Here is a 12,452-nt window from a genome sequence, read left to right as displayed (position 1 = left end):
GCCTCGCTGCGCTCTGCGCTCTATTTTACCCCGTGTTACCACAGTGCCAAACACCTAGTAAGCACTTAATAAGCACCAAGATAATAACTTGTCACCCTGTGCTGTACCTTTCAATGCTACTCAAACTCTTTTCTTTATCACCCTTGTAAACCATAAAATGAATACACTGTATTTTCAGATAATCTGATAGATTTATTTCTCCTGTTTCCGGCAAATCTCGCCTATCTCTTATGGTGTCGTTAAGGTCAGGAGTTGTGTTTCAAAATCTTTACACTTACAGTGTGAGATGTTTTTTTCCTTTCTAAACATGGTTGGTTATCACAAATGAACGCATTCTGTAGAAAATTATCCTTAATCTCGATTGTGCCTAACTGCAAATCCCAGAGTTTTGTCATTTCCAGTTTTCATAACAGTCACCACTCTTTGCATTTTTTGAAAGGTTTATTATCCCCAAGGCTTCTGGGCTCGATAGATTTTCAACAATCATCAATACTGTTTAGTGGGAGGGTTAACCATGGGCAATGCACTGTAGTATAGGCTTGGGAACGTACCATAAAATCAAACACAGCCTCTGCCTCAAGGAGCTTACAATCGATGGGAGGAAATTTCACTCTCCGAGAACGTCAAGGCCTGGACAAAGCTCAATACTATTGACTAGGTCTTTGTAGCTAGGGAGGGAGTAGCTAGTAATAGCAGATAATCAATAGTATTTATTGAGCACTTAGAGTACAGTGGAATCAACAGTCATGATCTGTGCTCTCAAGGAGCTTGCAATTGCCTGTGTGAAAAGCAAAATAATAATAATGGTGGTATTTGTTAAGCGCTTACTATGTGCAGAGCACTGTTCTAAGCGCTGGGGTAAACACAGGGGAATCAGGTTGTCCCACGTGGGGCTCACAGTCTTAATCCCCATTTTACAGATGAGGGAACTGAGGCACAGAGAAGTTAAGTGACTTGCCCACAGTCACACAGCTGACAAGTGGCAGAGCTGGGATTCGAACTCATGAGCCCTGACTCCAAAGCCCATGCTCTTTCCACTGCACCACGCTGCTTCTCACTGTACTAAGCCCTGTACTAAGCCCTGTACTAAGCACTTGGGAGAGTACAATATAGTAGGTATAAGCCAGTGGACAGGCACAGGGATTCCCAGGCTGAGGTGTAGAACATTTGTTGGAAATGTTGTGCGACCTCAAAGTCTGGACAGATATCACTCTGTGTTACTGGCCCAGGGCTCTGACTCTCCCCGATTAAATGGCAAACTCTTGGAGGGTGGGAAATGACTGTTTTGCCTCAGGCATAAGTAATGATGATGGTATTTAATAATGTTGGTATTTGTTAAGCGCTTACTATGTGCCGAGCACTGTTCTAAGCGCTGGGGTAGACACAGGGGAATCAGGTTGTCCCACGTGGGGCTCACAGTCTTCATCCCCATTTTACAGATGAGGGAACTGAGGCACAGAGAAGTGAAGTGACTTGCCCACAGTCACACAGCTGACAAGTGGCAGAGCTGGGATTCAAACTCGTGAGCCCTGACTCCAAAGCCCATGCTCTTTCCACTGAACCACGCTGCTCAGTAAATAATAATAATGTTGGTATTTGTTAAGCACTTACTATGTGCCAAGCACTGTTCTAAACCCTGGGGTAGATACAAGATAATCAGGTTGTCCCACGTGGGGCTCACAGGCTTCATCCCCATTTTACAGATGAGGTCACTGAAGCACAGAGAAGTGAAGGCAGGGATTGTCTCTATCTGTTGCCGAATTGTACATTCCAAGTGCTTAGTACAGTGCTCTGCACATAGTAAGCGCTCAATAAATACTACTGAATGAATGACTTCCCCAAAGTCACACAGAGGACAAGTGGCGGGGCCAGGATTAGAACCCGTGACCTCTGACTCCCAAGCCCGGGTTTTTCCACTCAGCCACGCGGCTTCTCAATCAATTGTATTTATTGAGTGCTTATTATGTGAGAACACTGGACTGAGCGCTGGGGAAAGTACAATATAAAAGAGTTAGCACACAACATTCCCCGCCCCTAACGAGCTTAGAGTATAGAGGGAGAGATAGACATTGCTTTAAATGAAGAAGTAATTTATTAAATATAATTTCAAGATATGTACCTATACTATGGGCCAAACTTTGGGCCAGGTAGTCAGATTGTATTTACTGAGTGTTTACTGTGGGCAGGGCACTATACTAAACGTTTGGGAGGGTACGATATAACAGACACAGTTTAACAGCCTGAGCACTGAACTGATGAACAAGAACTGAATAATAATAAAAATGTTGGTATTTGTTAAGCGCTTGCTATGTGCCAAGCACTGTTCGAAGCGCTGGGGGAGATACAGAGTCATCAGGGTGTCCCACGTGAGGCTCACAGGTAATCCCCATTTTACAGATAAGGTAACTGAGGCACAGAGAAGTGAAGTGACTTGCCCACAGTCACACAGCTGACAAGTGGCAGAGCTGGGATTCGAACCCAAGCCCGGACTCTTTCCACTGAGCCACGCTGCTTCTCTAACTGAACAAGATGAACTGATCAGACCAACTCCCGGCCCTTCATGGGGCTACCCCGCTGAGGAGGAGGCCTCTACACTCCCAAGTGCTTAGGACTCCCTGACTGCGCCCTCCTCTCCTCTTCTCCCACTCCCTTCTTCGCCGCTCTGATTTCCTCCTTCATTCGTCCTCCCTCCCCGCCCCGCAGCACATGTATATATCTGTTGTTTATTTATTTATATTAATATCCATCTCCCCCTCTAGACTGTGAGCTCTTCGTGGGCCGGAATGGATCTGTTTGTTGTATTCTCCAAAGCGCTCAGTACAGTAAGCGCTTAATAAATACGATTGAGCGGAGGTGCTCCGCTCTAGACTGTAAGAGAACCTGTCTACTAACTCTGTCGTATTGTGCTCCGCACACAGTAAGCACTCAATAAATAATGATAATAACTGTGGTATTAAGTGCTTACTATGAGCGAAGCACTGTAATGAGCACTGGGGTGGATAGAAACAAATCAGGTTAGACACAGTCGCTGTCCCAGTGCTTAGAACAGTGCTTGGCACGTACTAAGTGCTTAACAAATACCGTCATCATTATTATTCAGTCGATTAGACTGTAAGCCCGTCAAACGGCAGGGACCGTCTCTATCTGTTGCTATACTATTGAATAAATAAATACTATTGAATATTATTATTCATATGTGGGGCTCAAAGTCTCCATCCCCATTTTCCAGATGAGGGAATTGAGGCGCAGAGAAGTGAAGTGACTTGCCCAAGATCACACAGCTGACAAGCGGCGGAGCAGGGATTAGAACCCGCAACCGTGTGACTCCCAGGCCCCGGCTCTAGCCACTACGCCATGCTGCTTCTCAAATCCCATTGATTGATTGATTGTAGGTGCTCAGGAAATGCTATCGGTTGCAGGATTGAGTGATGGTCCCCTCCCACACCACTCGGATCGGGGCTGCAGAGAACTGTCTCCTCTATGAGAAGGAGCGGGGCTCAGTGGAAAGAGCCCGGGTTTGGGAGTCAGAGGTCATGAGTTTGAATCTCGGCTCTGCCACTTCTCAGCTGTGTGACTGTGGACAAGTCACTTCACTTCTCTGGGCTCAGTTCCCTCATCTGTAAAATAGGGATGAAGACTGTGAGCCTCACGTGGGACAACTTGATTACCCTGTATCTCCCCCAGCGCTTAGAACAGTGCTCTCCACATAGTAAATGCTTAACAAATACCAACATTATAATTATTATCTTCTTCCTCCTCCCTAGACTGTGAGCCCCATTTGGGACAGGGACTGTGTCCAATTTGATATGTTTGTGTCCACCCCAGCGCTTAGTACAGTGCCTGGAACATAGTAAGCGTACAGTGTTCTGCACACAATAAGCGCTCAATAAGTACGATTGAAGGAATGAATGAACAAATACATCGTCATTATCATCCTCCCACCCACTCCTTCTGCCCCTGACTCCCTCACCCACCCGCCAGGAGCAGCGAGGTTTAGTGGAAAGAGCCCAGACTTGGGAGACAGAGGTTGTGAGTTATAATCCCGGCTCCGCCACTTATCGGCTGTGCGACTTTGGGCAAGTCACTTCACTTCTCTGGGCCTCAGTTACCTCAGCTGTAAAATGGGGTTTAAGACAGTGAGCCCCACGTGGGACAACCTGATCACCTTTTATCTCCCCGAGTGCTTAGAACAGTGTTTGGCACATGGTAAGCACTTAAGAAATACCATCATCATTAGTATTAATAATGTTGGTATTTGTTAAGCGCTTACTATGTGCAGAGCACTGTTCTAAGCGCTGGGGTAGATACAGGGTCATCACGTCCCATATTATTATTTCTAGCACTTAGAACAGTGCTTTGCACCTAGTAGGTGCTTAACAAATACCATCATTATCATTATTATTGTCAGCAGCGTGGCTCAGTGGAAAGAATACGGGTTTGGGAGTCAGAGGTCATGGGTTCAAATCCGAGCCCCACACTTGTCAGCTGTGTGACTTTGGGCAAATCATTTCACTTCTCTGTGCCTCAGTTACCCCATCTGTCAAATGGGGATTAAGACTATGAGCCCCACATGGGATCACCTGATGACCTGTATCTCCCCCAGCGCTTAAAACGAGGGACAACCTGATGACACTGTATCTCCCCCAGCGCTTAGAACAGTGTTCTTCACATAGTAAGCGTTTAACAAATACCACCATTAAAACAGTGCTCAGCACATAGTAAGCGTAGAGAAGCAGCGTGGCTCAGTGGAAAGAGCACGGGCTTTGGAGTCAGGGCTCATGAGTTCGAATCCCAGCTCTGCCACTTGTCGGCTGTGTGACTGTGGGCAAGTCACTTAACTTCTCTGTGCCTCAGTTCCCTCATCTGTAAAATGGGGATTAAAACTGTGAGCCCCACGTGGGACAACCTGATTCCCCTATGTCTACCCCAGCGCTTAGAACAGTGCTCGGCACGTAGTAAGCGCTTAACAAATACCAACATTATTAAATACCAGCATTATTATTATTATTATTATTATTATTATGTTCAGGCAGCTCAGCTGTGACTGCTTCTTCTTAGCTCGCTGTGGGCAGGGAAGGGGTCTGTTTAGGGTTGCATTGCCCTCTCCCAAGCGCTTAGTACAGTGCTCTGCACACAGTAAGCGCTCAATAAATAGGATGGAAGGAATTGAATGAATGTATGAGAGCAGAGGAGGGAGCTGCCTCCTCCGAGAGCGCCCCCTGCGGGTCATGGCCGGAAAGCGGGTCAGGCCCCTTGGAGTGACAATTCCTGACTAGAAATGGGAATTCTGGCTCTTTTTCAGGAGTAAAATGTTCCAGAAGGGATAATAATAATCATTCATTCATTCAATAGTATATATTGAGCGCTTACTATGTGCAGAGCACTGGACTAAGCGCTTGGAATGGACAAATAGGTAACAGAGAGAGGCAGTCCCTGCCCTTTGACAGGCTTACAGTCTAATCGGGGGAGACGGACAGACGAGAGCAATGGCAATAAATAGAGTCAAAGGGAAGAACATCTCATTAAAACAATAGCAAATAAATAGAATCAAGGTGATGTACATCTCATTAGCAAAATAAATAGGGTAATGAAAATATATACAGTCATAATAGCGGTATTTGTTAAGCACTTACTATGTGCCAAGCACTATTCTAAGCGCTGGGCTAGATAAAACACTAATCAATTAGACATTAGTCTCCCCCGCTTCAAAGCCTTACTGAGGCCCATCTCCTCCTAGGGGCTTTCCCTGATTAAGCCCCACTTTTCCTCTTTTTCCCACTCCCTTCTGCGTCACCCTGACTGGCTCCCTTTGCTCTTCCCTCCTCTCCCAGCCCCACACCACTTATGTACATATTTGTCATTTTATTTGTTTGTGTTGATATCTGTCTCCCCTCCCCTACACTATGAGCTTACAATAATAAATAATAATGTTGGTATTTGTTAAGCACTTACTATGTACAGAGCACTGTTCTAAGCACTGGGGTAGAACCTCATGATGAGCATCCTCTGACTCCCAGCCCTGTGCTCTTTTCACCAGGCCACACTCCTTCCTGTCCCCTTTTGATATACACTCATCTCTATATTCGGTTTCTTCTCTTACCTGTCATTTATTTAGCGTCAATGTCCTCCACCAGACTTTAAGCTCTTTGAGAACAGAGATTGTGTATAATTTTTTGATTGTAGTTTCCCAAGCACTTAGTACAGTGCTCTACAGAGAGTAAGTGCTCAATAAATATCACTGATTGATTGAGTAAACCCAGCCAGGACCAGAACCAGCTGTCGTACATACCATAGGTAGCCCCAAGCCTGTCCTCATTCTCACTCAGAAGTTTGGTTTTTTTCCATGATATTTGTTAAGCGCTTACTACGTATCAGGCACTGTACTAAATTCTGGGGTAGATACACAATAATCAGTTTAGACACAGTCCGTGCCCCCCATGGGGCTCACAGTTTTTATCTCCATTTTACAGATGGGGTAACCGAGGCACAGCGAAGTGAAGTGACTTGCCCAAGATCACACAGCAGACAAGTGTCGCAAGTCACTTCATTCACTTGGATGGGAATTTTCTTGGCCTCCAGACCCTCTGGTGTCAGCATCCTAACCCGCTCTTCCATCTTGCCATTTTGATTTACGGTAGTTGGTCAGAGCATTTTTGTGATTTCCAATGGATGTTATTAGTAATAATATAATAATATAATAAAAATAATATAATTATGGTAGGGCAGTGCATGGCACATAGTAAGTGCTTAACAAATTACCATAATTACTGGTTAAGAATTTACTATGTGCCAGGCACCATACTAAGCGCTGGGGTGGATACAAGCAATTTGGGTTGGACACAGTCCCACATAGAGGCTCACAGTCTTAATCCCCATTTTATAGATGAGGGAACTGAGGCGCAGAGAAGTGAGACTGTAAGCCCGTCAAACGGCAGGGACTGTCTCTATCTGTTGCCGACTTGTTCATTCCAAGCGCTTAGTACAGTGCTCTGCACATAGTAAGCGCTCAATAAATACTATTGAATGAATGAAGTGACCTACCCAAGGTCACACCGCAGACAAGTGGAGAAGCCAAAGTTAGAACCCATGACCTTCTGACTCCCAGGCCGGTGCTCAAGGAATATGATGGATGAAGCACGGGCCTGGGAGTCAAAAGGTCATGGGCTCCACCTCTGGCTCCACCATTTTTCTGCTGTGTAACCTTGGGCAAGTCACTTCACTTCTCTGTGTCACAATTTTCTCATCTGTAAAATGGGATTTAAGAGTGTGAACCCAATCTGGGACAGGGACTGTGTCCAACCTGATTAATCTGTATCTACCTCAACGCTTAAAACAGTGCTTGGCACATAGTAATAATAATTCATTCAATAGTATTTATTGAGCGCTTACTATGTGCAGAGCACTGTACTAAGCGCTTGGAATGAACAAGTCGGCAACAGATAGAGACGGTCCCTGCCGTTTGACGGGCTTACGGTCTGATCGGGGGAGACGGACAGACGAGAACGATGGCGATAAATAGAGTCAAGGAGAAGAACATCTCGTAAAAACCGATGGCGACTAAATAGAATCGAGGCGATGTACATTTCATTAACAAAATAAATAGGGTAATGAAAATATATACAGTTGAGCGGACGAGTACAGCGCTGAGGGGATGGGAAGGGAGAGGGGGAGGAGCAGAGGGAAAGGGGGGAAAAGAGGGTTTAGCTGCGGAGAGGTGAAGGGGAGGTGGTAGAGGGAGTAGAGGGAGAAGAGGAGCTCAGTCTGGGAAGACCTCTCGGAGGAGGTGAGTTTTAAGTAGGGTTTTGAAGAGGGGAAGAGAATGAGTTTGGCGGAGGTGAGGAGGGAGGGCGTTCCGGGACGGCGGGAGGACGCGGCCCGGGGGTCGACGGCGGGATAGGCGAGACCGAGGGACGGCGAGGAGGTGGGCAGTGGAGGAGCGGAGCGTGCGGGGTGGGCGGTAGAAAGAGAGAAGGGAGGAGAGGTAGGAAGGGGCAAGGTGATGTAGAGCCTTGAAGCCTAGAGTGAGGAGTTTTTGTTATAATAATAATAATAATAATGTTGGTATTTGTTAAGCGCTTACTAAGTGCAGAGCACTGTTCTAAGTGCTGGGATAGATACAGGGTAATCAGGTTGTCCCTCATGAGGCTCACAGTCTTCATCCCCATTTTACAAATGAGGGAACTGAGGCACAGAGAAGTGAAGTGACTTGCCCACAGTCACACAGCTGACAAGTGGAGGAGCCGGGATTCAAACCCATGACCTCTGACTCCCAAACCCGGGCTCTTTCTACTGAGCCATGCTGCTTCTCATATGCTTCTCATAGTAAGCGTTTAACAAGTATTTAACAAGTAATAATAATAATTATTGTCTTCTGTGTGACCTTGGGTAAGTCACTTCACTTTACTGGGCCTCGGTTACCTCATCTGTAAAATGGGGATTAAGAGTGTGAACCCTATGTGGATCAGGGACTGTATGCAACCCAATTACATGGTATCTACCCCATTGCTTAGTACAGTACCTGACACATAGTAAGCGCTCAGAAAATTCGGCAATTTTTACTGTAGCCTGAGGGAGCAGGACAGTTCATGGCTCCCTTCAATTTCAGGACTCTTCACTGCGGACATGGCCCCTTACAAGAAATACATCGAGATAGTGATTCAGCAGCTGAACAGATTCAAACCCGAAAGCGACAGCGTCGACCAGATCCTGGAGGAGACGAGTGCCATTTTGCAGGTATGGCGGGAGGTGGATTAGATTGCCCAGCGTTCTCTTCACAGATCGAGTGGGTGATGCTGAAGGTGGTGGGGGAGGTCGAGGAGCCTGGTGGTGTTTTAAAGATGCGGCATTTTTAATAAAAAGGCGGATCTTTGGTTTTCTCCGGTCCATAAAAAATAAATCAGATCTCACCTAGTTTAAACGAGTTTAATGGTCTAGTGGTTAGAACCCGGGCCTGAAGGACCTGGGTTCCAATCCCTGCTCCACCACTTGTCTGCTTGGCGGTTCCACCATATGTTTTCCTGAAGATGAATGAGAGAAAGAATAAGGCCTCAAAGGAGGCTCATCTCATCTTCAGGAAAAGTCATGGTGGAACTGCCAGCCCACAGCACATCAGCAGAGCCAGACATATAAATAATTGTGGCATTTGTTAATCACTACGTGCCAAGCACTGTAGAAAATAGAAGATGATCAGGTTGGACACAATCCCTGTCCCACAGGGGGCTGATAGAGGAGGCAGTGAGAGTGGATATTTGATTCCTATTTTACACATGGGGAAACTCGGGCTCAGAGAAGTTAAGTGACTTGCTCCAGATCACAAAGCAGGCAGGTGACAGAACCGGCATTAGAACCCAGATCCTCTTACCCCCAGACTTGTGTTCTTTCAACTAATAATAATAATGTTGGTATTTGTTAAACGCTTACTACGTTCAGAGCACTCTTCTAAGCGCTGGGGTAGATACAGGGTAATCAGGTTGTCCCACGTGAGGCTCACAGTCTTCATCCCCATTTTAAAGGTGAGGGAACTGGGCACAGAGAAGTGAAGTGACTTGCCCACAGTCATACAGCTGACAAGTGGCAGAGCCTAGATTTGAACCCATAACCTCTGACTCCCAAGCCCGGGCTCTTTCCACCAAGCCACACTAGGTCATGCTGCTTTTCTGTAAGTACTGAGGTGGGTTCGAGTTGAGCAGATGGGGCTTTATGCCTGTCCTACACTGGGATCAGAGTCTGAGAGAAGGAGAGCGGGTATTTTTTTCCCCATTTTCTGAGGTGCAGAAAAGTTTAATGACCTAGCCTAGTTCACAGCTCTATTTACTCTCCCAAGCGCTCCTTACAGTGCTCCTACCCCAATAGGTGCTCAGGGCAGACCATTGATCAATTGATTAATTAATTGGAGAGCAAATAAGATAGCCTAGAGGAGAGAGCACAGGCCTGAGAGCCAGAAGGACCTGGGTTCTAATTCTGGCTCGGCCACTTACCTGCTGCATGACCTTGAGCGAGTCACTTCCCTTTACTGTGTCTCAGATACCTCATCCATAAAATGGGGATTAAGACTATGAGCCCCATGTGGGACTAGAAAGCAGCATGGCCTACTGAAGAGAACACAGGCCTGGGAGTCAGAAGCATCCGGGTTCTAGTCCCAGCTCCACCGCTTGTCGGCTGTGTGACCTTGACAAGTCACTTAACATCTCTATGCCTCAGTTACTTCATCTGTAAACTGGGGATTAAGACTGTGAGCTCCATGTGGGACAGGGACTGTGTCAACCCGATTAGATTGAATGTACCCCAGTGCGTTGACCGGTGCTTGACACATAGTAAGCGCATAAGAAGTACCATCATCATCATCATCTTCATCATAGACTGTCCAACCTGATTCGCTCATGTACCCCAGCGCTTAGTACAGTGCCTGGCACATAGTAAGTGATCAACAAATGCCATAACCAAAAAAATCTAGAATGGAAGTCAAAAAAAAGCGGTCTGAGTCCTTCTAAGAAAGCTCGGCGTAGTGACCGTCCTCTGACTCCCAGAGTTGGGCGATGATTTCTGATTAATAATGATCATTGCTTGAGCAAGGGGCTCTATAAAATCAAAACATCATTGATTTGGTCTTTTTTTTGAAATGTTATTTGTTAAGCGCTTACTTTGCTTCACTTGCTTTGTTACATCATGTCACTTCTCAGTTACCTCACCTGTAAAATGGGGATTAAGACTGTGAGCCCTATATGGGACAGGGACTATGTCCAATCTGATTTACTTGTATCTACCTTAGCACTTTAGTGCCTGGAACAGAGTAAGTACTTAACAAAAACCATAAAAAAAAACCAAGCCAACAAAAAACCTTGTCCCCTGCCTGCTTGGAGAGAAGGAGACAGGAGTGCGACCCAGACTCCATAACATGATCCTGAATCCCTGGCCTGTAGTGAATTCATTCAATCATATTTATTGAGCGCTTACTGTGTGCAGAGCACTGTACTAAGCGCTTGGGAGAGTTCCATACAACAATAAACGGACACATTCCCTGCCCAGAAGGTCTGAAGGGTTCAAAGAGCTGCATCGTTTTATGTAATCTGAGGGCCACTCACTGGATAAGATACGAGATTCTCAGGTGGGAGACAAATCTGATCCGACCGTTCGGCTGACGAGGCCGATGGCCGACTGACAGTCCAGTCCTCTCTCTGGGAGAAACAAGGCAGGTCCTTATCGCACGGGGGCATTTTACTGCCTGCAGCGCCTGATGCTGTTTGCAAAACTGCCTCTCAAACTTCCCAAAGCCTCAGCTCAAGAACAAACACTCTCCCACTGGTCGGTCTGCTGTGATGATCGTTTTGAAGCTGTTTGAAGCTGGGCTACAGTGGGGCTTTGCAACGTTTGGTTGTGGTCCTTCTCCTTGCATTATATCCACTTTCAGTCATCTAGACTGTAAACTCATTGTGGACAAGGAATGTGTCGACCAACTCTGTTTTATTTTTGGGGGGGGCGGTTTGTTTATTTGTTTTATGGTAGTTGTTAAGCGCTTACTGTGTGTCAGTCACTGTACTAAGCATTGAGGTGGATTTGAGCTATTCAGGTTGAACACAGCCCCTGTCCCATATAGGGCTCACAGTTGTACTCTCCCGAGTGAGAAGCAGTGTGGCTCAGTGGAAAGAGCACGGGCTGGGGATTCAGAGGTCATGGGTTCAAATCCCTGCTCTGCCGCTTGTCAGCTGTGTGACGTCGGGCAAGTCACTTCACTTCTCTGTGCCTCAGTTACCTCATCTGGAAAATGGGGATTAAGACTGTGAACCCCACATTCATTCATTCATTCAGTAGTATTTATTGAGTGCTTACTATGTGCAGAGCACTCTACTAAGCGCTTGGAATGTACAAATCGGCAACAGATAGAGACAGTCCCTGCCCATTGACGGATTTACAGTCTCATCGGGGGAGACAGATGGACAAAAACAATAGCAATAAATAGAATCAAGGGGATGTACATCTCATTAAAACAATAGCAATAAATAGAATCAAGGTGATGTACGTCTCATTAACAAAATAAATAGGGTAATAAAAATATATACAAATGAGTGGACGAGCAGAGTGCTGAGGGGAGGGGAAGGGAGAGGGGGAGGAGCAGAGGGAAATAGGGGGAAAAGAGGGGGCTTAGCTGAGGGGAGGTAAAGGGGTGTAGAGGGGCAGCAGAGGGAAAAGGGGAAGCTTAGTGTGGGAAGGCCTCCTGGAGGAGGTGAGCTCTCAGTAGGGCTTTGAAGAGGGGAAGAGAATTAGTTTGGCGGAGGTGAGGAGGGAGGGCGTTCCGGGACCGCGGGGGGACGTGGCCCGGGGGTCGACGGCGGGATGGGTGAGATGGGGGACGGTGAGGAGGTGGGCGGCAGAGGAGCGGAGCGTGCGGGGTGGGCAGCGGAAAGAGAGAAGGGAGGAGAGGTAAGAGGGGGCGAGATGATGGACAGCCTTGTAGC

At 46.7% G+C, this 12,452-nt stretch overlaps 1 protein-coding gene across 1 annotated transcript in view; it reads left to right on the top strand.

Annotated features, from left to right (window-relative positions):
• The window catches only part of CFAP99 (cilia and flagella associated protein 99), a 109,896-nt gene that overhangs the window by 6,013 nt on the left and 91,431 nt on the right, over positions 1-12,452 (top strand). Inside the window, exon 2 of the mRNA XM_029062119.2 lies at positions 8,606-8,733. Within this exon, the coding sequence (XP_028917952.1) occupies positions 8,623-8,733 (111 nt within the window). The 5' untranslated portion in view covers positions 8,606-8,622. The remainder of the gene's footprint in view (positions 1-8,605; positions 8,734-12,452) is intronic.

The sequence above is a fragment of the Ornithorhynchus anatinus genome, chromosome 4 (genome assembly GCF_004115215.2).
Source record: "Ornithorhynchus anatinus isolate Pmale09 chromosome 4, mOrnAna1.pri.v4, whole genome shotgun sequence".
Lineage (NCBI taxonomy): Eukaryota > Metazoa > Chordata > Mammalia > Monotremata > Ornithorhynchidae > Ornithorhynchus > Ornithorhynchus anatinus.
The sequence above is the reverse complement of the archived record's forward strand: the minus strand, read 5'-3'. Positions and strand labels throughout refer to the sequence as shown.